The 27,471-nt window shown below is 42.4% G+C and overlaps 1 protein-coding gene across 1 annotated transcript in view; it reads left to right on the top strand.

Moving 5' to 3' along the window:
• slc7a11 (solute carrier family 7 member 11) overlaps positions 1–27,112 on the top strand; it is a 40,025-nt gene extending 12,913 nt beyond the window's left edge. The window contains exons 5-12 of the mRNA XM_084908950.1: positions 928–1,027; positions 3,943–3,987; positions 4,786–4,909; positions 7,883–7,986; positions 8,602–8,698; positions 16,141–16,290; positions 18,521–18,698; positions 25,197–27,112. Coding sequence (XP_084765076.1) covers positions 928–1,027; positions 3,943–3,987; positions 4,786–4,909; positions 7,883–7,986; positions 8,602–8,698; positions 16,141–16,290; positions 18,521–18,698; positions 25,197–25,252 — 854 coding nt within the window. The 3' untranslated portion in view covers positions 25,253–27,112. The remainder of the gene's footprint in view (positions 1–927; positions 1,028–3,942; positions 3,988–4,785; positions 4,910–7,882; positions 7,987–8,601; positions 8,699–16,140; positions 16,291–18,520; positions 18,699–25,196) is intronic.
• The last annotated feature ends 359 nt before the right edge of the window (positions 27,113–27,471 follow it).

Below are 27,471 nucleotides of genomic sequence, written 5' to 3'. Positions count from 1 at the left end.
TGGGCTGTTTAACTCAGCATTTTCCTAATGTGAACAAATTATTAATTCAAAGAAATTTCTTAATTAACTTCAGAAAACGGATTACTCATTGACACGCAAAAGGTAATTACTGATTTTTCTTTGTGTGCCCGGCTGAGTCATTTGTGCACAGAGATAATGAAGCACCGTACTCCTGAAGCCTCTGCAGAAGGCAACCTCCAGCTTTAACGATGTAAAAAATAAATCTACATTTGCACAGCTGATGGTGAATTATTGCAATTAATGTAATAACTCAACCATGGAGTTCATGTAGAGAGGCCAGTGTCTCCAGTAGCCCTCAGGTATACAGGGAGCTTTGTGATCATTTCTGTGATTGCAATTGTTAAAGATATTAAACTGATTTAAGAATTCAACATAGAAAATACAGAAATAACCCATCAATGCACCTAAATGTACAGTATTGGGTTTTGAGCAAGCCCTCATTTCTTAATATTTTGCCAGGAAAATTTGAAATAGTGCTTTGTAATGGTGTTTTTATGCTTGAAGGACTCATAGGTCAGTGTTAAACAAAATATAACGAAATGAGGGGTGGTTCAAGGATCTTGCACAATATTTTTTTTTTCCCAAAAGTTGATTCTGTTCATCTGGACGTAGCGTTTTGTGGGAGAAACGTTTCGTCACTCATCCAGGTGACTTCTTCAGTCTCAGCTGACTGCAGGTTTCCAATCTTATAAACATTATGCAAATGTACTGTTTATAAGATTGGGGAAAGCTGCAGTCAGCTGAGACTGAAGAAGTCACCTGGATGATGACGAAACGTTTCTCCCACAAAACGCTACGTCCAGATGAACAGAATCAACTTTTGGAAATTTACTTTCCTGGATGATTGAGAATGCATCAAGACACAATACGGCAAATGTGGCAGTTGATGTGTGTGCATGCTTGCAGGAGAGACCAGACACTTTGAGAATGCCTTTGACCTGAGTAATGTGCAGCTCTCTGGTATGCCACTGGCTTTCTACTCTGGGATGTACGCGTATGCTGGATGGTAAGTGTGCGCACGGTTTACACATATACACACACGTCTGGTTTGCTATCCTCCTGGTGACATCCCACTGGCATAATGCTTTCCTGAGCCCTTTACCCTAACTCTAACCATCAAAAATGAATGCCTAATCCTAACCCTAACCAAAACTACTTTAAAGAAGATTATTTTTTCAGGGAGCCCCTCATCCTTCCCTTGGTCTGGGAACCTGAGTGGTATACATTGTATGATACCATCCAGGACTTGATGCGCTATCAGAGAATTACAAAATAACAGACAGATAGTAATCAAGCCGGCAGACAAAGGGTCCAAAATAGTTCTAATGGACAAGCAGCAGTATAGGCTGGAAGCGAATAGACAATTGGAAGATGAAAAATACTATAAAAATATTCCTAGCTCTATCCAACCTGTGGTACAGCTTCAAATAAGACAAGTCGTCAGACAGCTTTTCCATAAAAAGTATATCTCAGCTAAACAGCGGGACTATTTATTAGGATCCGACGATCCAAGGTCGAGACAATTCTATCTGTTGCCTAAGATACACAAGCGACCTGATACATGGACGAGACCAATAGTTTCGGATTGCAATAATCACAATACATTGATCTCTCTCCAACAGGCATCCAAGTTATTTAAAAGATACATACCACTTCTTGCAGGTAATCCATCCCATGGTTGTGCCTAACCAAGCGTTTTTATTTACAATTGACATACACAGTCTTTAAACAAGGATCAACACACAGATGGGACTGACGGGGTGGAAAACTTCTTCCTGCGTTATCCAGACACCAAGCGCCCGGATAACGCAAAAATTCTCCATCTGTTGGAACTATACCTTACCAACAATGACTTTGAATCTCAGGCTCTCCGAGGTATGGGGGCCTATCTCCCCTCACCACACTCCCTGCCAGTGGCTGATGCCCTCAGACGTTGGTGTGTTGGTGGTTCTTGTCGACTGGGGCTGGGCGCTCATGTATGTACCGACTCACTCCTGGTGGCTGATTGGCGGGGCCTGGCGCCTGTGGCCCGGCTGGGCCCCTTCCGGGGGGTGGGGTACCCTCAGGCCTCTGGCCTCTGGGCCTGGTCCTCTCTGGCACAGCTGGCTGCTGGCAGAGCCCGCGGGCACGCCACTGCAACCCCCTCTGGCCTCTGCTCCGTAGCTGCTGGGTGACCTCTCGTTTGGGGCTCTACTCAGCTCTTCCCAGGAGGGTGGCACGGTTCCCCCCCTTTGGTGGTCCTCCTCGGGTCCTCATACTCTGGGGCCTCTGGATGTCTGGAGCCTGGATCTCCTCCATACCTGCTTCATGCCCTGGGGGACGGGGCTATGGCTCCCCACACTCCCTAGCAGATCATTACATGGAGAAACCTTTTGAATACAATCGTGCTGATCCACAAAGGTGTGCACACGGGTGTTCACAGACACAAACTACACCTTTCTTGGCTGCTGCCTCAAAGCACATTGTGTGCTGTCGATCTTGCGTGCTGCACAATAGCGTTTAATATTTAGTATCTACTGTTATCTACTGTTAGCTAGTTTATTGTGATGGCGCTGTGTTTATTATGTTGCTCTTTTTTGTTTGTTTTCTGTTCTGTTTTTTTTTCTCCATACAGGTGATCCAGGTGTTTTGTTTGTTTTTCTTTTTTTTCTTCCCCCCTTTCTCACCATCTCTTCTCCCCTTTGGTTTTCTTTCTCTTCCTCTCTTTCTTTCATTCTTTCTCCCTGTCCTATCCCCCAGTCATGTCTGTCCCGTCTGTAACAACCGAAAATCAAATCAAATAAATACATAATTATAATAAAGGTCAATCAAATGGACCAATATGGCAAGGCCATGATGATCCACTTGGCATCTTTCTTGGCCTTCAGACAACAATTCTGATGGCTAAAGATCCAAACGGGACAGGCAGAAAAAAACAAAACAAAAAAACAATGACTTTGAATTTGACAATAAATGCTACTTACAGTTGGAGGGCACGGCCATGGGACAGAGATACGCACCGTATCGTAGGGAAATATTTACATGAGCGAGTGGGAAAGGGGGGCGTTGGCCAAGTGTGCAGTACAACCCATGTTTTATCTCCACTTCTTAGAAGATATTATAGGCGCGTGGGCACGTGGAGAAGAGAGTTTTAAACAGTTCGTGCAGATTTTAAATACACATCACCAGTCGAATAAACTGAAATATGAGACCAGCGACTCTGAAGAACACCATGGTATCTAAAAAATTAATTTCAAAGTAGTAGAAGTTCAGAAAAAGATGTGGACCAAGGTGTATTTTAAATCTATGGACATGCATGCGCTTATCATCTGCCCCACACGTTTCACACCATAGTTACAGATTTTACGTTTCCATCGTATATGCTGCAGGGAAATAGACAGGGGTATGTATACCTGTTGGCATATAATATATTTTGAATAGTTTGTTCTTTTTGGACCACTCTCCTCTGGTTGCTCTAATGAGTAAGGGCCTCACAGCCCATTAGTATTTGGACACGTTAGTCAGATGGTGAATGTCTGCAGTGAAATTCCAGGACGACCTACGGGGCGACGGAGAAGAGGAGCAGAACAGCTAAGCAGGAGAATCAAGGGAGGCCGAGGATGTTCCAGGACCGTGCACTAAAGTTTCAGTGGAAAGCAAACTGAGTTAAACTGTCTCCATACCTAACCATAGCCCAATTGTAACCCTGACACTAAAACCACATTTTGAGTGTGAAAAATGCCTTCAACCCTGTGGGGACTGGGATTTTGGTCCCCATTAGGGTCTGTTGGTTCCCACCAGTGTAGCAAGTTTCAGATTTTTTGTCTCCACCACGATAGTAAGAGCCCCCCCCCCCCCCCCCCCCCCACACACACACACACACACACTCACTCACACACTGCTGGTAAGTGGAGGTAATAAACTAACTCTTTCCTTACTCAGGTTCTATCTGAACTTTGTGACAGAGGAGGTGGACAACCCTGCAAGGTAAGTTTAATCCATGTGCTTACTCTTCTGGTTGTGTAAAGTTATTTATAAATAATAGAATTTAAAATCTAAGGAATCATATTTCTTCATCTGTTAGACAAAAGTGGCTAATTTCACTGTGATCAGTGTTTCTAATAAACAGCATTGGATCACGTGACTACTTTGAAGTGAAATGACTGTGTCTACTGTACCTGAGCCTTACACAGCATCTTGGTGTGTTACCAGTTACTATGATTACTCATGTTAGAACAGGAAGGGTCCATCAACAAACTGCTGACTGACTGAACCCACTGTGTGACGTTACATGCTCTACCACTTCATGGCTGAGTTACTGTTGTTCCACTTGGTCACTCTGTATTATTGTAGACTCTTTACAACATAAGTGCTTTGAGGCAACCTTTGTTGTGATTTCATTCCTACAATATTCAGTATATACTGAACTGAATTGAGCTGATTTGAATTGAATTGAAGTGAATTCATCCTGTTGGCATATCTGGCACATGTGAACATTATTAGATACTGTTTCCTCTGCGTTCACTGTTTTTAACAAAACAAATGCAGAGTACTCTTATTGTTTTGTGCTGCCTACCGAAGAATGAGCACAAAAAGCAAAACTTTGGAGCTGTTGTAGCTAACAGAATTGACCAGCCTGACAGTAGGTGGTACATTCTGTTTACGTCTCTTAGAAAGCTGTACAGATGGAGCATGTATGGAAGTAAAACAGACATAGATATTCAAGGGAAAGAAGGATGAGTAAGTCTTGCAAGTGCCTAACAGTGTGCTTCCTCCGGCCCTCAGGACTGTTCCACTCGCCATCTGTATCTCCATGGCAATTGTGACTTCTTGCTATGTGCTCACCAATGTGGCATACTACACTGTAATGTCAGCTGAGGAGCTCCTGGCCTCATCAGCTGTTGCTGTGGTAAGTACTTAGAAAAACAGTGTAAGTACTGAACCTTTAAAAGTAACTGTCACTTATCCGTCTGCTTTAAATATTGTATTAGGATTAAAATAAAAAAGCAAAAACCAACAACAGTAAAACAGCAACACAACTTTATAAATGTACGTTTCCCCCCATGAGTCCTCAATCAAGGCCATACACACTCAAAGTGGGACCCCTCACCCATGTCTCTTATTCACAAAATATCTGTATCAGCTTAGTGTATAATTATAGTGTAACTAAATACATCTGTAGTGAAAATGATTCTACCTTAAAGCAATAGTTAGATTTTTTTAATGATATGTGTTTGGGAAAGAATCAATAGATTTTGTGACAGTGCATTTATTATAGCACAGTCATTCATTTATAGACCCATATTATTGTTTCTGTCCTGAGCTCTGCATGTACCGTAACATGCCTGTGCACAGATAGGGATGTTATGGGTAAGAATGATTGACATAGAGCAGACAATGCAAACATGCCCTCATCTAAAACAATATATTCTGTAGAGCTTTGTAAAGCATCCCGATTGGCTAATAATCTGACTGGCTAATCAGTAATAAATAAGCAATGCTATTAACTTTGTTGACAATTTGGTCATAAAGCAAAATATTCAGCAGAAAAAAATAACTTAGAGAAATATGTAAACGAGAGACAAGAGACATCTATGCCTGAACAAAATGTAACAATTCACACATAAAAACGTAGATCAAAAGCTCACGATTCACTAGAATCATCAAAGAACTACATTTTGGGGCATTACTTTGTGTAAACACAAATAACTAACAGTCACAAAAATTCAGAGCTGCTTAAACAAGTGTTGTAAAACGGCAATCAGCATCAAGGTGGTAGAAATAGGGTGTGTTCCCAAGTCAGAATTTCCAAGTTCCCAGTTGAAATGTGAATCTGGAATAACTCAACTTCCCACTCGTAAAGTCAGAGTAGCCACAATCCACGATGGCAGAACTGAACGTAAACAGCGGCAAAACTGTAACATTTCCACTGGTGGATATTTGTGACTCATTAAATAAGCCATTTCCAGACTGCAAGGTATCTGCAAAGCAGGAAGACGCCATCAGGGTAATTCCCTGCTGGGCAACTATTGTATGAACTAGAAACTTTTGGGGGCTATTTTGTGTCTGAATCCTCACCACTATTGGGAACGCTATGTAGCTCTATTTCTGAGCATTCAGTTGGCCACACAGTGGAAGATCCCATGACTGCAGCTTTGTGTTTGTTGTCATTTTATAAGGACAGTGGATTTGGAAGCTAAGTTGTTCTAATAAATTAATCTTTTATGGTAACCCTATCTCTCTAAAAATCAGAAAAACTACTTTGAAGGCTTTTTGCAGTTACTGTTAAATTAATCAGGAAATGTGAAGCCAACCTATATGGGCTATAACAAAAACTTGTCACAGACAGGCAGTGTGCAGGAACAGGGAAAGTTCAATAAAGCAACGAGAAAAGCAAAACTTTGTTATGTTATATGTGATATCAGTAGCTTATATTAAGCTGAAATTATGGCAGTGGCTCCTTATTTGATAGTGAAATATATCTCACAGTGTTTTTCACTGTAAGGGCTGACCTTGGCTCTCTGCAGTAAAACGTTGTGCATGCTACTTGAAAGCATTTAGTTGAGGTCTCACCTCCGTGGTGTTTACTTCTGGCTTGAGCAGTGTGGTTGCCTTCCTGCACTTAGCATGTCATTATCAGCAAAGTGTCTCTGACAGCTTGGCTTCCCAGCAGCTGTTAATGTGATTGTTCCATCCCAGCCCTGTTAATGTTAATCACATCACAGACATTCCCCAATAATAACCACTGTTGCTTATTAGACTGAGGATAGCGATCAGAGATCGCTGGTCTTTTGTAATGCAGTTAGTTTTATTGCCCTGTGCACAGAGAGTGATAAAAGCACCTTAAGACAGGTGTTAAGAGCATTTATCTGTTCTTAGAAGGCTGTGATAGGATAAAAGCATTAAACTATGTTCTTCCTCTCTCATAGACAGCGGGCAGAAGTTTACATCTCAAACTTGATTACAGAGTTTAACTGGTGTCTAGAAATTATCTCGAAGAAGCTTGGCTCGAGGCACGATTATTCATTTTAGGCTTTTTGAATTAGAGGTGTGTTCACATAATGGAAGAGTGATGAATGGAATAGGCTGAAGTCATATATAAAGATCCTTTTTATTTAGCATTTACCTCAATACACTACCACAAAAGATTGTGGTGTAGAGAACAAAAAAACTTGGACATTTTCAAACGTACACCCAGGGCTCCTAAAACTTTGGACAAAGGTATAAGTGCAGCAAATGTTTAGAAATGAAACTGTACTAATGTGGACCTTGTGTCCTTCAAAAACGTGTCCTACATGTATTTAAACAGAACCTTTAAAAATAAATGTTCCTCTTTCATTTAGTTCCTCTGACTAAAGATAATCCCTCTGCTTTTTAAACAAAGCTCTTGCACACCAAACAACTAATAGTGTCTGTTAGTTCTTCAAAGCTCTGGTCATGCTACTGTATGAATCCTGTATGAAGGGTGCAGCTTATCTCTGAAGGGTGGAGTGCTGCTCCTGCTTGGTCAGTGTTTAGTTGATTGGCTGCAAGTGTAACCTTACATCCAATGGTGTTTTCAGTTACAGTCTGCCTGACTATGCTTCGGATGCAACTGATCCATCTTCCATGAAGTGTTTTAAAGAAAGGCCGTCATTCAGCTCTGGTGTTTTCACATCGTTTCGTTGGCCTGTTTCCTTCTACCACAGTGCTGCTTCGTCACCAACATTGTACTGAAAATATTAGAAAACTTTAGTCAACACTTCCTGCAAGTTGATTTATTCGAGCCAGCCTCAAATGCACCTGTCACCTGAACACTGCTTTCCATGTGACATTTAATACAAACAAATGACCAACAAACGCTCATCTGTCTCCCTTTATGTCCTCTTTGTGAAATCCACAGACATTTGCAGAGAGGCTTCTGGGGAACTTCTCTATCGCCGTCCCAGTATTTGTAGCCTTGTCCTGCTACGGCTCCATGAACGGCTGCGTCTTTGCCCTGTCGAGGTAAGGTCCCTGTCACTGCTAAAACACCTGGAGTATGTATGCCTATGTGCTCATACAGAATCCTGTAGCAGTTAAACAAAAGTCACCAGGTGTTTCTAACTTTGCAATAATTTGTGGTATTAAGTATACTTAAGTATACTTATACTGTGTGTGTGTGTGTGTGTGTCATGTGTAGGGTGTCAAATACATCAGTTTTGTCAAAGTTGCTGGTGGTGCACACACGGTGTCCTTAAGCATCTGTGCTACGGTGCAACAAAAGTGACAATGATTTAATGAATTTAAACTTTTCCTAAACCTAATCAGTGTCACATTAACCAGCAAGTAAAATCTGAACTACTCAGAGAGGGAAACAAAGGATACCTCTATCTTTTTCTTTTTTTGTAAACTAGCATTTATTGTAAAATATGCAGGCACAGTTAGTCAAGCAGGTTGTTTTTTCAAATCTTTGAACCTACACACTTGAGGCATCGTTAATGGGAATGAGAAAACTGCCCATGGGAATATGTTTCATGTTGAAAAAGAGCTGATTGTAATCATACAATGTGACTGTGTTGATTATCAAGTGAATGTCATGGTCTCTCTCCTCATTTTGTCTGTCATGTGTGTGTTCACCAGAATGTTCTACGTAGCTTCACGTGAAGGCCAGCTCCCTGAGGTTTTGTCTATGATCCATGTCCGCAGACACACTCCACTTGCAGCTGTCCTCATAATGGTCAGTTTACTAACATAAGCATTTCATTTCAGACAATATACTAAAGGTCACAAAAACTAATCTTTGAAACGGACGACAACACGAGCTGATAGATGTCATGAGTCCTGAAAACAATTCTGTCTGAGCTTTCTGCACTTTTTTGGACAAAAATTGTAGGAAGGTTAGAGATTCAATTCAATTCAGTTTCACTGATATAGAACAAATCCTAACAACAGTTGCCTCAAGGTGTTTTATATTATAAGGTAAGACGCTACACAAATACAGAGAAAATCCTGATACTCAAACAACCCCTTATGAACAACAGTGGGAAGGGAAAACTCCCTTTTACCAGGAAGAAACCTCCAACAGAATCATGGTCACGGAGGGGCGGGGCCATCTGCAACAACTAGTTGGGGTGAGAGAAGGAAGACAGGATAAAGACATGCTGTGGAAGAGAGACAGGGATTAATAACAGGTATGATTCAATGCAGAGAGGTCTGTTAACACATAGTGAGTGAGAAAGGTGACTGGAAAGGAAAAACTCAATGCATCATGGGTAGGGATGGGTACCGGTATCCGGTGCCATGATGGCACGGGTTCTGACATAAACGGTAGTAACCAGACCGAAAAGCAGCGCACATTTCGGTGCTTTATTTCAGTGCTTTTTTTTCCTGAGCTGTGATACACTTTAGATTCTAGCCAATCATTTTACGTTTCCGAGGATAGTAGGCGGGTCCAGGTACGTACGTTCTTTTAGAGCAGAGCTACAGATTAAAAATGTCCAAGGCAAAGCGGTCAAAAGTCTGGCTGTACTTCACAGCAAAAGATGCAAACTCAGCAGCCTGCAACAAGTGCTTTAAGCTGATACTGTGATACTGTCAAAGGAGGTAACACCTCAAATCTGATGAAACACCTGGCGACGCATAGCGTTTTTTTTTTTAAAGCCGAGAAATGCACCGTATTTGATAGCTTACTGCGAGACCTCACACCGTGCACATCTACTGCGGGTGTAGCCGTAGCCCTGCCAGTGTAGCAGAAATGATGAGGATGATGATGGCAGCAGCAGCCGTTCTTCTCTGCGTGAGTAGCTTAATGTTGTTCGTGTGTAATTTACGTTGAGTAGGCTAACCACGTTATTACATTAATGCATGTAAGGTGAACTAGCAAACATCATCATAGCTACATGCGGCTGTCTTCTTGTTTGATGGCAGATACTCCCTTCACCCTGGACAAAAAGGCTAAAATGACCAAAGAAAAAGTGGAAAACAGCTAAACATGAGAGGTTTTTGGACAAAGTTTGTGTTTTTTCCATTGATTAAGCACTGCTTCCAGCCAAGAGTGATATCATATATGCCCCATAGCTGCAGAAAAGGCTAACATTGTTATCTTTTTACAAAAAACAGCTGAACATGAGAGGTTTTTGGACCAATTTTGTGTTCTCCATTCTTTAAGCATCGGTTTGAGCACCGTTTAAGCACCGGCACCGTTTCAAAAGTACCGGTTTGGCACCGGTATCGGATAAAACCTAAACGATACCCATCCCTAATCATGGGAATCCCCGGCAGCCTACGTCTATTGCAGCATAACTAAGGGAGGATTCAGGGTCACCTGGTCCAGCCCTAACTATATGCTTTAGCAAAAAGGAAAGTTTGAAGCTTAATCTTGAAAGTAGAGATAGTGTCTGTCTCCTGAATCCAAACTGGAAGCTGGTTCCACAGAAGAGGGGCCTGAAAACTGAAGGCTCTGCCTCCCATTCTACTTTAAATACTCTAGGAACAACAAGTAGGCCTGCAGTGTGAGAGCGAAGTGCTCTAATAGGGTGATATGGTACTACAAGGTCATTAAGATAAGATGGGGCCTGATTATTTAAGACCTTGTATGTGAGGAGCAGGATTTTGAATTCTGGATTTAACAGGAAGCCAATGAAGGGAAGCCAAAACAGGAGAAATCTGCTCTCTCTTTCTAGTCCCTGTCAGGACTCTTGCTGCAGCATTTTGGATTAACTGAAGGCTTTTCAGGGAGTTTTTAGGACTTCCTGATAATAATGAATTACTGTCGTCCAGCCTGGAAGTAATAAATGCATGAACTACTTTTTCAGCGTCACTCTGAGACAGGATATTTCTAATTTTAGAGATGTTGTGGAAATGGAAGAAAGCAGTTCTGCTTATTTGTTACCCACCACAAGTAAATTAGCAACCAGCAGCGTCTTTAAGATAAAGATAAAATGATAAGATGGGGCCTGATTTATTTTCTAGAATTTGATTCTCATATTAAAATATCTATATTTTAGTAATTTGGGGTAAATTTGTAGTTTATCATGGAGCAGGAACATAGTGGAAAGTAACTAAACTACCGGTCAAAAGTTTTAGAACACCCCAATTTTTCCAGTTTTTGTCTGACTGAACGGATTCAGGGAAAAAGTTTAATGAAGGTTTATTTACAAACATCAAGTGAGCAATATACAAATCAGAATCAGAATCAGAATCAGAATACTTTATTGATCCCTGGGGGAAATTATTTTTCGTTACAGTGCTCCATTATAAACAAACATTAACAAAGACAGATAATACACTAACTAAGAATAGCACAATATACACATTAAAGTCACTTATTAATAAATAGCTGAAAAAGAACATGTGCAAGAAGGGTGTAGCTGTTGCAGTAAACAGTGTGTTAAGTGGATGCGTTGTACAGGGAGCCACAGGCAGGAATGATTTCCTGTGTCGTTCAGTGGTGCTTTTCGGTAATCTCAGTCTCTCACTGAACGAGCTCCTGTGACTGACCAGCATGTCATGGAGTGGGTGGGAGGTGTTATCCAACATTGTCTTTATCTTGGACAACATCCGCCTCTCCGACACCACCTTGAGGGAGTCCAGCTCCATCCCCACAACATTACTGGCCTTACGGATCCGTTTATCGAGTCTGTTGGCATCTGCGACCCTCAGCCTGCTCCCCCAGCATGCAACAGCATAGAGGATCGCACTGGCCACAACAGACTCGTAGAAAATCCTGAGCATTTTCTGGCAGATGTTGAAGGACCTCAGTCGCCTCAAAAAATAGAGACGACTCTGGCCCTTTCTGTAAAGTGCTGTGGTGTTTTTAGCCCAGTCCAGTTTATTGTCGATGTATACTCCAAGGTATTTATAGTCCTCCACAATGTCAACACTGACCCCCTGGATTGAAACAGGGGTCAAGTGTTTCCTGGTCTTCCTGAAGTCCACGATCAGTTCCTTGGTCTTTGCCACGTTGAGCTGCGGATGATTCTGCTCACACCACGTGACAAAGGAGTCGACCACAGCCCGGTACTCTGTCTCATCATCCCTGCTGATGCATCCAACCACCACGCAGTCATCAGGAAACTTCTGAAGATGGAGGTCTCTGTGCAGTGGCTGAAGTCTGTGGTGTAGAGGGTGAAGAGGAAGGGGGAGAGGACAGTCCCCTGTGGTGCCCCTGTGTTGCTGATTACCTTGTCAGACACACACTGTGGGAGACGTACATATTGTGGTCTTCCTGTCAGGTAATCAACAATCCAGGACACGTGGCGTCTTTGGTACAGGGACGAGGCATGATGTCTTCCACATCACTGGTACCCTCTGCAGACTCAGACTCAGCATAAACAGTTCATGAAAGACTCCACACAGCTGGGGGGCACAGGCCTTGAGGACGAGGGGACTCACTCCGTCTGGTCCAGCAGACTTGCCTGAGTGGAGTCTCCTCATTTGCATCTCAACCTGGTATTGAGTGAAGGTGATGGGTGGGGGAGGGGTGTCAGGAATCTCACAGGAGGCAACAGCGCCATGTGAAGAGAGAGGCTGGCACAGTGGTATGGCTCTGGATTCCAGGCTGACTACAGGTGAGGTTGTGGGGGTGTGAACAGACACTGTGGTGTCGAATCTATTGAAAAACAGATTCAACTCGTTAGCTCCATTCTCACCTCCCTCAGCTCCCCTGCTGTTGGTTGGCCTGAATCCAGTGATGGTCTTCATGCCCCTCCACACCTCTCTCATGCTGTTCTGCTGGCGTTTCCAGCTTCCTCCTGTAATTGTCCTTAGCCTCTCTAATCTTGTCCTTTAGTAACACCTGGACCTTCCTCACCTCCTCTTTATTGCCCCCTCTGAAAGCCCTCTTCTTGTTGTTGAGGAGGGCTTTGATGTCCTTAGTCACCCACGGCTTGTTATTTGGGTAACAATGAACAGTCTGAGCTGGAACAATGGAGTCGGTGCAGAAAGTTATGTAGTCTGTGATACACTCAGTAAGCCCATTGATGTCCTCGACGTGAGGCTCACAGAGTGTTTCCCAGTCGGTCACCTCGAAACAGCCCTGTAATTCTGCTAAGGCCTCCTCTGACCACCTCCTAACAGTCCTGGTGGTCACAGGTTCCCTCCTCACAATTGGCACATAGCGGGGGGTGAGGTGAATCAGGTTATGATCTGACCTACCAAGTGGGGGGAGGGAGGAGGAGCTGTATGCATCCTTTGCATTAGCATACAGTAGGTCTAGAATTTTTTCTCCCCTGGTGGGACAGTCCACATATTGTCTGAATGTTGGTAGTGTATTGTCCAGTGATACATGGTTGAAGTCACCCGAGATCACAATGAAGGCACTCGGGTGCTGTGTCTGTAACCGGGCTATGGCAGAGTGGATAGTGTCACATGCAGCTGTGGGGTTAGCAGAGGGAGGAACATAAACAGCCACCAAGATGACGTGAGAGAATTCCCTGGGTAAATAATACGGCCTGAGTCCAACAGCACACAGTTCAATGTCCGGGCAACAAATCCTTTCTTTGATTGTTATGTTGGCAGGGTTACACCACCGGTTGTTAACTAAAACAGCAAGCCCACCTCCTTTCTGCTTACCGCTAGCGATGCAGTCCCTGTCCGCCCGAACAGTGTGGAAGCCTTTCATCATCATCATCATCATTGTTTATTTATATAGCACTTTAAAAACACAGAAGGCTGACCAAAGTGCTGAACAATAGAAACATAATAGATACCATAAGAATAATAAATACGATAAAATAATAAACATAACAACAACGCCAACAACGCCTTCCACGGAAGCATTCCCGTCGGGAATGTCTTGGTGCATCCATGATTCAGTGAAACACATCAGGCTACACTCTCGGTATTATTATTATCTCGGTATCGATTTTATTCGATAACGATCGCACATTTCCCATTACGATAGACGGCAGACACGGTTAATACCTCCTCCTCGCTTCAGCTGGTACTTCTGCGGGTCTGGCCAGCGAGCCGGCCGGCATCAGGGCGATCAGCTGATCTCTGGAGTAAACAGTCCGTGCATGTAGGAGATGTGCCGCGGTCCCGTTCCTTGATAAAAGTAACAGTTCCACGGCCACCAGAAGAACAAAAACTCTCTCAATCCACATGATTGAGTGAAAGATAATAAACGGATGAAAATACAAGTCAGAAAAAAAAGAATACGTAAAAAACAGAGCTAAACTAAGAGAAAAAGCAGGAGCGACTGCAACAGGCTGCACGCTGGTTGGCGCATGCGCACTAAACACTAAAATGCGGGGGAATCAGGGGTTCCAGGGCTCCACGGGAAGGAGGGGAGAGGGACACCCCACTCAACCGTTGACCCACACACCTCGCTCCACTTTGGCCACACCACAAGCTCCGCTCTAGCAAACACTACACGCTCCTCTTCTGACACGCCACGTCACTCTGCCAAACACTCCCGCTCAGGAATCCAGGGCAGGGAAACAAGGACGGGTCCAGGGAATATATATATATATATACAATAAACAGATGATGAGATCAAAATCAGGAAATCACAAACAAACACGAGAGAAGGTTAAAGCTGGGACTACACTAATGTGAGTTGTACAGCGTTCCAGTGACCAGAAGCACTGAGCCACTGCCTTAAACAGTGGCCATGAGTAGCAGGATAATGAACCGCAGGTGAGTAACTGCTTGCAGGTGTGTGGCTTCTTCCTATATCTGTAGCAGAAGTTCCCATGAATGTGGACCTTGTAGGTTGCTTTGCTTTCACTCTTCTGTCCAGTTCAAACCAGCTCGATGGGGTTTAAGTCTGGAGACTGTGCTGGACCTCCATGTTTCCAAGCTCACCATCTTGTTCTTTGTTCCTGAGGTGGTTCTGCCACAGCTTGGACTGTTTGGGGTCTTTATCCTGCTGTAGGATGAATCCCTGACCAACTAGGTCCATACCAGAGGTGGCATGATACCACTTTTTTTATGTCCAATACCGATATCATAAATTTAGATATACCGATATGAATCCGATATAGTCTATTTTATAATCAATAACTGTGTTTTAATATCTTCCTGCACTTTGTAAAAGTTCATGCTCAAATTTTAATTAAATTTTAATTTAAACAAAATGCTAAAGCTATTCTATTATACTTGTATTTAAAAAATACGCTCCACCCAAAATATTTCACAGTTCAGCAATGCTGATCTTTTTATTTAAATTTTTAGCAGAACTGCAGATTTCAAAAAGTTTTTGGTTCTGAAAAAAATGCAATATCAGCGCAAAATAATGTTAATATTCAACAACAAAAAAACAGGTTGTATAATGGACCCTTTTATAAATAAAGCTGAACATAAATAGACATCCAGAGTGGAAAGCAGCGCAAATAAATGCAAACACGGCTTTGTGACACTCATCTTTTATCGAGATAGATGTCAGTGTAAGCTGTTTCTATCACATTTAACCTCAGACTGAATTTTGTGTAAAATTTAACAGAAGTATGGAAAAAAAGTGTTTTTCATTGTTTTGTTTTGTTTTTGAACCATGAAACTTGACCAGCAACACAGTTTTTTCAAAGTAAAACTTGAGTCTATCCATTGTACGGTCAGACTTAGCAATGACAGTGCACAGACGTCCGAGCTCCATATATCAGTTGTTAAGCTTAATGTAGGAATGCTTCACCAACATTCAGAGATGAATTTACAGACTTGCTTTACTTCTCTGGGATAGCTTTCTAGGCTCCAAATGCTCAACCAGACCGCCGACAGGTCTCGCACGCCACAGCTGCTCTATCACGTGACGCATACTGCTTCGACGTGTTAAGGTTATGAGCTGGGTTACACTATGTCGCAAGTTTTGTGAGGTGCTTTTGTAATATTTAATGGATCGGATTACATTTTTTATTTCTCTACGATATCCGATCCAGTAATTTAGGTCAGTATCAGACCGATACTGATACGTAATATCAGATCGGTCCATCTCTAGTCCATACCAGAGGGTATTGCATGGCAATCCAGAATGCTGCGACAGCCACTTTGTTTCAAGGCTCCTATCACTGACCCTGGATCCAGTAAAACAGCCTGTGAAGAAGGAACCAAAGATTTCAAGTTTTGATTCATCAGTCCATAAAACCTACTGTAAATCCACACTGTAAATACACAGTCTTGACTGATGGAAATACAACTGTCTTGTATGTGTGTGTGTATTTGGATGTGTATATGAATGTACAGTACCCTATGACCATGCTCCAGCTGTTAGTTGGAGACATCTACAGTCTGTTGAACTTCATGAGCTTCCTGCGATGGCTGTTCATCGGTGTGGTGGTGTTGGGTTTGATCTACCTCCGATACACAAAGCCGGACCTCCCCCGCCCTTTTAAAGTCAGTATTTCCACACCACTATGCAGCTATATCTGAACTTAGACATTGCAGTATTAACAGTTATATATGCAATTAACCTTTCATGCATCCAGATACAGTGCCGTGTAAAAGTATTTGCCCCGTTTCTGATTTCTTAGTGTTTTCTACATTTGTCACCCTTATGTTTCAGATCATCAAACAAATTGCATTTTATATTTAAAAAGTAATTGTCCCCTAAACCTAATCACTGGTTGTGACACCCTTCACAGCAAGAACTACCACCAAGTGTTTGTGTTGTCATGCTAAAGCTTCGCAGTTTTCTCAGTCCTGACTTTGACAAGGCTGCTCCAAAGCCTTCATTTATTAATTTATTTTTGAGCCATTCGGGGGTGGACTTGCTGGTGTGTTTTGGATCATTGACCCACTGCATCATTCAAGTGTGACTGCTGAACATTCTCCTTCAGGATTTTCTGGTAGAGAGCAGAATTCACCGTTTGATCAATCATGGCAAGTTGTTCAGCTCTTAAAGCTGCCCCAGACCACCACACTACCACTATCATGTTTGACTGTTAGTATGATGCTCTTTGTATGCAATGGTGTTACACCAGATGTAACCAGGACTCAAACCTTCCAAAAAGGTTCAGCTTTCGTCTTGTCAGGCAACAGAATCTTTTCCCCAAAATCTTGGGAAAAGACTCCCGTCAGGTTTGAGATGAGCTTTTGTGTTTTGTTTGGTCAGCAGCTTGGAACTCTCCAATGGATAGCATTTTCCCTGGTCTCTTTCTTATGTTTGATTCGTGAATTGAGGCCTACAGTCCTTTAGATCAGCGGTCTCCAACCTTTTTTGCGCCACGGACCGGTTTATGCCTGACAATATTTTCATGGACCGGCCTTTAAGGTGTCGCGGATAAATACAACAAAATAAAACTAGTACCAGTACCGAAAAAAAGAAAATTTATTCATAACACACGTGAAAAGACCCAGGAAAACCGAGTAAACAATAAAAACGATAACAAAATAACGCTGAAACTCGATAAAAACCCTGAAAACTATACATTTCACACCTGAGCCTCAACTCCGCGGCCCGGTACCAAACGACTCACGGACCGGTACCGGTCCGAGGCCCGGGGGTTGGGGACCGCTGCTTTAGATGTTGGGGTGATGCTGGATGAGTCTTCAATGCACTCTTGAAAATTTTGGTAGACCAGCTACTCCTGGAAGGTTCACCACTGATCCAGGTTTTCTTCATTTGTCCATAATGGCTCTCTCTGGGGTTCACTGTTTTCTCAAAGCCTAAGAAATAACTTTAGCCTTTTTTCCACTAGTACCTACTTGACTTGACTCTACTGCGTTTCATTCATTTTCCATCACAACTGAGAACCACCTAATGTACATGGATTCACTATAGCAACTGTGTTTTCATTTATATGAAACATAAACCACCACAACAATAGAGGATGTCAAGGCGATTGCATATCTGCTGCTCGATCTGTGGCTTTTTGTCAGACTCGGGGACCACTTCCTAGTTTTAAAATTTTTTGTGAAGGAGTTGCTCTCATGACTCATTGAGTGATGCCATAGATTGGCCAACAGCTGTCATGAAGTCTGCTGAAGTCACAGTTTCGGATTGACTGGAACAAGCAGGTACTAAGAAAGTACCCAATGGAAACCCCTAAATGTTGAATCAAGCTGAGCCGAGCTGAGTTGGTACTAGTGGAAAACCATTTCCCAGACTGATAAGTGTCACTGAGTTTGTTCCTTAGCTCTGATGTGCTGGCCTTCACATCTATTAGCCTACTTTACTTTGTCAGACAGGTTCTAATTACGTGATTTCTTGATTCAGCGGGTTTGACAATAATCAGGACTGGGTCTAGCAATGAAAATTCACTTAGATTTAATTGTGGTTAATTACAGTTAATTCATGATTTACCAAAGAGTGCAATGACTTTTTCACAAAGGGTCAAATAGGTTTTGCCCTGAATAAATAAAATCATTGTTTAAGAGCTGCATTTTGTATTTACTCAGAATATCTTAGTCTAATATTAAAGTTTGTGTCATGATTTAAAACATGAAATTGTGACATAAATACTAAGGAACTGTGAAGGGGACAAATACTTTTTTCACAGCACTGTAGCTCTTACATTTTCCTCTGAAATTTTAAACACAAATCATTCAATCAGTTCTGCAAAATCCTGACTTGTCACCATCTTTGTGTGTACAGTATATAATTTCACTGTTGATTTGTCCGCAGGTTCCACTGTTTTTTCCAGTGGTGTTCTGCATCACATGTTTCTTCATGGTCTTCCTGTCTCTGTACTCGGACCCTGTTAACACAGGAATTGGATTTGCCATTTCCCTCACTGGCATCCCTGCATACTACATCTTTATTTACTTCAACCACAGACCGAAGTGGCTTCAGAGGACTTTAGGTAACACATCATTAACAGTTACTCATGGGTCACTTGATTTAGCTGCAAACATGAAATTAATAAAGCACTATTTGTCAATTATTTATTTAATAATGGAAGTGATCTGTAGTGTAGTAGTTAATTCACCTGAGATGGAAAAGATCCCCAGTTTGGTGGGGAGGAAGCACAAATTCCTAGGAGTGTTATCATCCACTGTAAAAATCTGTCAGATAAAACATGTGCATTCATCCACAGTGCCACCCCCCTGTGAAAAATATCGACCACCCAAAAGAAGTTTTTCTTTTTCCTCATTTAATACTGAAGTAATTCATCAAGGTGTCAAATACATATTTCATGGTTCAGATTGAAGTGAATGTAATTTTTGCATTTCATTTTTAAAATCAAGGTTCCTGAGTCTGGCGAGATATTGGAGAAGCACAAAATCAAACTCGAGTGTGAAAGTTTGGACAGTCTTTCATTACTTTTTGGGGTGCCGTGTCATCTAGTGATGGGATTTCCGGCTCTTTTTAGAGAGCCGGCTCTTTCGGCTCCGAACCGGCTCTTCAGGTTGTTTTGTTGCTTTAATTCATTTATTATTAACAACAATATAAAATTATGCACAAAAGGAATTACTAATGTAAAAAAATTTGATTTATATATGCTTATATATAAATACATACGGTGGCCCCTAGAGACAAAGCACTTGCAAACTCCAAAGCACATTTCTAGCGTTAACTGAACTTCCAAAACAGAGCTACCCAGATCACTTAAATTACACAATTGAAAGCATATGTGTATTGTTTGTGTATTTATACGCAAGCACTCATATATATTCAAATAATTTAAAAAAAATGTTCATTTACCTGTTACTACCACACATCAAATCCAGTCGTTGGTACTTCCTGGCTTGTGTAGCCACCAGGTAACAAAAGCTCAACACTGCGCCCTAGCATCCTGGAGCACTGCTGTTGTGTTTTGTGCGTGCTTCTGAGTTTTTACGTGTTTTGGAGTTTGTATGTGCTTTGTCTCTCGTGGCCACCGTAAATATACTTTTATTTATTCACTCCACATAAAATGTAATAAATAAATCATATAATACAAAAACCAACTATTCACATTTCAACTTTTAACTATTTAAATTTTCAGCTTTTTCCTTTTAAACAAATTTAAAGTGAAACAACATAAAACACTGCAAACCACAACACAATTAAATATAAATTAAAATATGAAAACAAAAAGAAACATGAACATTCTCTGTCATATGGGCCTGCATGAATAAACTTTCTGAATCCTTTATCATCTGCAACTGAAAATAGTTGTGGATGATTACTATACCTTTCTAATGTGACGTTGTTGTCCCTGGATCTCTTTCTCTCTCTCTCCCTCCCGATCTGTTCCTGTGCTACTGACTGTAACTACCGCCCCTCCTCCCTCATCCCAGCGCAAAGCACAAGGCTCACGTGCGGAGTGAAGCGATAAGGAGCCGGCTCGTGTTGTTCCCGTCAAAGATCCGGCTCTAAGAGCCATTTCGTTCGCGACCGACACATCACTAATGTCCTCTGCTGGGGTTGGTCTTTGTTGGTTGGTTGAGTTTTATCAAGTCCATTGATCTACTGAAAAAGTTGGTTATTAAAAAGGACGACCGGTTATTTACAAGAACTGTTATTGAACTGGATTCAGTGTTACTCTCCTGGTGTGATGCTTCTGTCTTGAGCTGAAAGCTTTTCTTCAACGGGAAGAGACCTCCAGCACTACAGACTCAGGAAATAAAAACTGTAAGGAAGCGCAAAACTCAAGGTCAAGGAAGACACAGTAAAGGATAAACTACAAATAAATATGCACAATGTGTGTTACCAAGTTCCGTATCTGTAAGAAAAACAAACATACATATCAGAATCAGAATACTTTATTAATCCCTAAGGAAATGATGTGGGTTACAGTGTCTCCAGTACAGTAACAGAAACAGACTAGACTATTTAACAATACAATATGTTACAGATTTAAGAAAAAGCACAATATATACAAATCACTCAATAATTATATAATAATAAATATCAAGGATTGACAGAGGTGATTATAAATAAATATCAATAATATTGACAGCAACATTACTGAGTTGCAAAGAGCATGTGCAAAAGGATGTTACTATTGCAGTGTTTACAAGTGTGTTAGATGGAGGAATTGTACAGGGAGCCAAAGGCAGGAATGATTTGTGTCGTTCAGCTGTGCTTTTTGGTAATCTCAGTCTCTCACTGAGCGTGCTCCTGTGGCTAGCCAGCACGTCATGGAGTGGGTGGGAGGTATTGTCCAACATTGTCTTTAACTTGGACAACATACGCCTCTCTGACACCACCTTAACAGAGTCCAGCTCCATCCCCACAACATTACTGGCCTTGCAGATCAGTTTATTGAGTCTGTTGGCATCTGTGACCCTCAACCTGCTGCCCCAGCATGCAACAGCATAGAGGACAGCACTGGTAACAGCAGACTCATAAAAAATCATGATCATTGGCAGATGTTGAAGGACCTCATCCGCCTCAGAAAATAGAGATGACTCTGGCCTTTCCTGTAGAGTGCAGTGGTGTTTTTAATCCAGTCCAGTTTATTGTCTATGCATACTCCAAGGTATTTATAGTCCTCCACAATGTCCATGTTGACCCCCTGGTTGAAACAGGGGTCAAGTGTTTCCTGGTCTTCCTGAAGTCCACGATCAGTTCCTTGGTCTTTGCCACGTTGAGCTGCAGATGATTCTGCAGCTCAACGTGGCAAAGGAGTCGCCCACAGCCCGGTACTCTGTCTCATCACCCCTGCTGCAAAGTCATCAGAAAACTTCTGAAGATGGAGGTCTCTGTGCAGTGGCTGAAGTCTGTGGTGTAGAGGGTGAAGAGGAAGGGGGAGAGGACAGTCCCTTGTGGTGCCCCTGTGTTGCTGATTACCTTGTCAGACACACAATGTGGAAGATGCACATATTGTGGTCTTACTGTTTGATAATAAACAATCCAGGACAACAGAGAAGCATCCACCTGCATCACTGTTTGCTTATCACCCAGGAGGGTCAGTCTGATGGTGTTGAAAGCACTGGAAAAGTCAAAAAACAAGACCCTCACAGTGCTCGTTGGCTGGTCCAGATGGGTGTAGACACGATCGAGCAGGTAGATGATGGCATCCTCAGTTCCGAGGCGGGGCTGGTAAGCAAACTGAAGGGGATCCAGATGTGGTCTGACTATGGGTTGAAGCTAGTCCAGGATGAGTCATTCCAGGGTCTTCATGACCATGCAAAACATATAAAACCTGGAACACAATAATTGGAAAATGCACAGGTACATTAATCAACAAGCTTCTTGTGGTGTGTGTGTGAGTGTGAGACAGAAAAAGAGAAAGAGTGTCAAGTGTGAGTATGTACGTGTGTGTCTTTGTCATGAAATGTAGTTAAAAATGAGGGGGGGAGCCACAATAACACCCCCCAGGAACCAGAGGCGAGATGGATCTGGGAGAACCGTCCCATCCACAGCCCCCAGGATTATTAAAGACCCAAGACTATGCCTGTGCACCCATCCCAGCAAGAGCAGGAAGGCCCTAAATGTGGTGCCCATGGCCAAGGGGTGAGAGTCGAGGAGAGAACCAGAGGAGACAGGTAGCTGACCCCTCTAGAGACAGGCTACCCCGGTGCAAGCCAAGATCAGGGTTCTACGGCTCCAGGTGCTCAAGAACTGACTGGTACCCAGCAGAGTCCGAAGAAGAGATCTAAGACCACCAAGGGAGTGGGTCAACAACCACACGAGAACCAACAAGTACTACATCCCAGTAGGGGGTAGCTGTCCCAGGTGGGGAGCGGTGGGGAGGGTGAACCCTCCATCATTTGTCTGGACTCTCATACCATGAGAAGAAAAGTTCTCTAGAAGAAAGTTGGAATACTTGGCCTGAATGCCAAGCCGCATGTCTGAAGGAAACCAGGAACTGTTCATGACCTGGGCAGTACTATCCCTGAAGTTAAACATGGTGGTGGCAGCATCATGTTGTGGGAACGTTTTTCAGCAACAGGAACTGGGAGACTTGTAAGGGTTGAGGGAACGATTAATACAATGTGCAAACACATCCTTGATGATAACCTGCTAAAGAAAGCTCTTGCCAATGAACTGGCGGCGCGGCAGTAGCACGCAGCTGCCACTCCAGATTAAATGGTGCCGGCTTTTGTTTCTTTCTTATTGCCTTTCACTGTGACTTCTGACCCACATGGACACCAGAACGAGCAATTTCACGCACGGAAGCGGAAGCGCAGCAAACGTGCTAAAAGCAAATGCAAGCTGGCTGGCCCTCCCATCAATCTTGCTCTCAAACATTTCCTCACTGGACAATAAACTTGACTGCATCCGACTTCAGTGGACTACACAATTTAGGGACTGCTGCATCTTTGTTTTCACAGAAACATTGCTCAGTGACAGTGTTGGCTTGTGTGTCTACATCAACATGCAAGAACTCTGTGCTAGTTTCTAATTACTGCTCGCTGGTAGAGTTTGTGACTGTCAGATGCACACCTTTTTACATACCTCACTACTGTGCTCATTACAGCAGTGCACATTCCAGCCAGTGCTAATACTAAAGAGGTGCTCTGCAAGCTGTACAGGGCGAATTCAAATCCCGATGGACTGTTTGTTATCGCCGGAGATTTCAAACACACAAGTCTCAGTGCTCCTGAAATCAACATGTGGACTGGATCTTAATTACACAATCATTCCCAGCATGCACCAAGTGAAGCCCCGCCCCCACCTGAGATATTCAGAAGAGGGGGCTGTCCAAATTCAAAGGCTGCATCCTCCTGAGGCCGCATTTGTAGGCCGATTACATCACAGCGTTGTGACGAAGGCTGTCCAAATTCGTAGACTCCTACGAATGCAGCCGACAAATGCGTCCTCCTTTTCCCCGAATTTGAAGGATGGGTCGGTGTATCCTTCGTGGCCCACCATATCCCAGAATTCATAGCGCGGCCCAGCCAATTCCAGTTTCCAACAATGGCGGCAGCTTCTTAGTTTTAGTATTACTCTTATTACTCTTTCTGGGTCACAAAATAAAGTTTTAACATATTTTCAGGCGAGAATGTAGCTGTGTAAACTTCAAATATCTGCTCGGTCTATCAAGATATCGCATATTTGCAAAAGTGCTCCGACGTTTTCGGAGACGTCTGTTACCCACCAGCTTGATAGCTAGCCGGGGCAATAACAGCGTAGTCCCTGCACACCGTTTTCAAACCCCCCGTGGTCTTTCACAACTCAGGTTAAACATTATGTATAAGTCACTTAGATAGCTTAAAAATGTTATTGTTTGGCTTTTTTCAGTGTTTTAATTTTTCGTGAGTAAATTGGTTTGGCTGAGATTAAAGATTTAGTTTTCACATAGCTGAATAAACGTCAAACAGAAAACTGATTAAACAGAAGTGTGAGACGGTCGAGAATTTACTCCAGTGTCCTGTTATATTTTAGATAGAAAGGAGCAGACGGCCGAGTTTATTAAACTCCACCGAGACAGCTGGTGACGCAAAACTGAAGGCTAGACCGTCCAATTTCACAGCCTCGCAATTCCGGCCTACCCGGCCTTTGGAGGACTCGGCCCACGTAGACCGCAAAGGCCGGGTCCTCAGGAGTATTCAGCCTATGTATTTGGAAACCCCTGACGCGTCTGTTAAGCTAATCCCGTCAGACAGACCGCTCGTCAGATGCTGCAAAGCGGTTCAGAGACAGCAGTGCTCTCTGCTCTTCAGGACTCTTTTGAGTACAAATTCACCTTCCAACAGGACAATGACCCTAAGAACACGCCTAAGAAAACAAAGCAGTGGCTTTGGGACCACCCTGTGAGTGTCTTTGAGTGGCCCGGCCAGACCTGAACCCCGACTGAACATCTCAGGAGAGATCTGTCAATGGATGAAACTAAACATCTAAACTCTGTAATAGGAGGACTTTTTGACATTTTCTGTCTTTTTTCTTATGTTGCAAATCATATTTAACATCATTAATCAAGTTTTGGCCTACTGCAGCATATTTTCAAATGGGTTATATACTAGACATAAAAAAATAGACTACGAAAAAATTATTTCATATTTTTCTCTGTTCCATCCTCAGTTTTTTGACATAGCATGTATCTGCTGTGATACTTACACCTCACAAGTCTCACATGAGTTAGCTTTAGTTTGGGTGGTGGTGGTTTACAGAAGCCCCTGGGAGTTAAAAGGTATTTCAAGGGGCTGAAGCCAACTCCTGACAAACAACTCAACTTCAGCTCCCCCCCCCCCCAAACAGTTGTCCATCCAGTTGCCAGATGGAGAACTGTAATTTATCACTCCAGAGAACACATCTTCATTGCTTTAGAGAGCTAATTGTATCTGCTTTGTATAATGTGCTGATTTCCAATTGTTGCACTGTTATCAGTGATTTTTGTGAAACAATCACCTTTCATTTGTGTTTTAACTGCAATCTTGTTAGGCTGTTATCTTGATGGAGCTTTACACGATTTTGTTTGTGTCATCAGATTCCTTCAACCGAACCTTGCAGATCATCCTGGAGGTTGTTCCAGCTGACCAATGACAGCACACAAGCATTACAGCACCAGCACAATCGGATAAATGCAGATGTTTTTAAACTGAAATTCAAAGTTATTTTATTTTTACTTATTTGTCACTGATCTTTGGGAACATTGTGATTATTCATGTAAAAGGAGAAGAAATGTTGCCTTTTGCTTTGTACAACCTATACATTATACATAAATGATACTATTGTGTGTTTAATATGTTTCAAAGCATTTAACGATTTGCCTTGAATGCTCATATTATCAACATTTCAGTAAATAGGAACATTTGCAGACATAGAACACATTGAACATGTAAGCCCCACCCACCTGCCCAACCAGACGTGTTGTTTACAAGGACAGCCAATCAGAAGGTGGAGAAAGAGAGTAACATATTTGCTTCTGTGACTGCTTAGAGTTTAAAGGGGATTTACAGTATTATGCTTATTTCTTGCTCTCTAAGCTTATTTAGGTACCATGGGACAATAGTCTGTAATGAGTGATGTTATTATAGATGTGTTATAGTTATTTAAGATAAGAGTTTTTGATCAGTAGGTTTTTTTCATTGTTTGACCTTTTACATAACGCAGTTGTCTGGTCATCAGTATTGTTACCTCTTAGAAAAATATTAATGTAACACAGCAGACTGAATGATTTTTTTCAAATATATGCTTTCAGCTCATGAAGCAGAAAAATCATCTCCCCAACTTTTTGATGTGGATGCTGACAGCATGTTCACTGCTAATAACTCTGGGCCTGTTGCACCATAATAAAATGAATGCACAGTTCTCATTCTTCTCACCACCTGACATGGACCCCTCAGCTTGTTACACCAATGGCAGACTCTCAACTCCAGCTGAAGCTCAGAAACGAACTTATTACAGCTGAATTTAAATCATTCAGCTACAAATTCAAACCACGGACTAATGGGGAGGATAAAATTGATTATCTCCCTACAGTGCAGGGCTTTGTAGGAAACCTGGGGTCTCTGCATTTATTGGCTGTTACTTTGACACAAACCACCAAACCAAAATGTTATTGGGAACCTTGCAGGCCATTCATGGAAGTATGGATGGACCATTTGATCCATCCATAACAAACACAACTAGAGGATCGTGGATGTCCAGTGACAAAATAAAGTTCTGGGCATATTCAATATTAGGTGGGTTTTAACGTTGTAGCTGATTGGGTTCAGCCTTAACATCTGGACCTTTGCCATTTGACTCCATGATTTCATTACTTCTCTGACTTTATGTATATCTCTGCTCCCCCGGCACTCCATTCACATTTCACATTTCCCATTCAGACTGCATCAGCACCGAGCACTTCCCTCTGCCTGCATCAGGAATGAAGGGGCTTGGCTCTGTGTGTCCTGGTGTTATAATCTTATTTCAAGAGGTGACTGTGTGTGTGCATGTGTGCGTGTTTGTGTGTGTGTGTGTGTAGACTGCAGATGTGGCTGCTCTGAGTCCCCTGGGTGGGATTTGCAGGTAATCTGTCTGTGTAACTGCTACCCTGTGGCACCCTGCATCCCCTTTCAGCTCTGTGTCCTGTAAATGGAGGGCTTTTACTGCTGATGAGAGGAGGGCAGCATAGAGACAAAATGCCCGGGAGCTTTCACTTTAGCTGTGAAACATTAAAAAAATCTGGCTTAAACTAAGCTAACACCAGCCTTTGTGTTGGCTAGGAGCAGCTAGATGTGACTACAGTGCAGGCATTTGGACAATCACAGAAATGCTAATGCTCCAGGAGCTACCTGTGCTCCAGCTGGAGTGTTAGTTTAACAATTAAATGGGTTTAAGATTCAGATGTAATGAACACCATGTAGGTAACCCAGTCTCATAATACCTGTGACATACTATGAGAGAGGGTTACCTCTGCACCACCACGGGCTGCTGTTATACAGAGATACAAAAAAGGAAAATATGATTTTACGCTCATGAGAACAAATGTTATAGTAATGAACTTTTCTTACAGTATTATAGTGTGCTCAATATTATACATGTTACATATTGGGTGATAGTGTTTTGCTAAATCCTTCCAGGACTTAAATAGATTTTAAGTTACCTAATAAATAAAGTTCTTTTCAACACAGTATGGCTTTGCTCAGATGTACTTACATCTGTGTATTGCATTTGATTACTGTGGTTTCAAAGGAAGCCTAACTTTGGCCTTCAGTTTTTTGCAGGGCGTGATCCATAAGTAAAGATAGTTCCCCAGCATAGTTCTTCACAGAGAA

The sequence above is a fragment of the Perissodus microlepis genome, chromosome 2 (assembly GCF_051167445.1).
Source record: "Perissodus microlepis isolate ML-2025 ecotype Zambia chromosome 2, ASM5116744v1, whole genome shotgun sequence".
Taxonomy (NCBI): domain Eukaryota; kingdom Metazoa; phylum Chordata; class Actinopteri; order Cichliformes; family Cichlidae; genus Perissodus; species Perissodus microlepis.
Note: the sequence above shows the minus strand (reverse complement) of the source record. Positions and strands in the feature narration are given on the sequence as shown.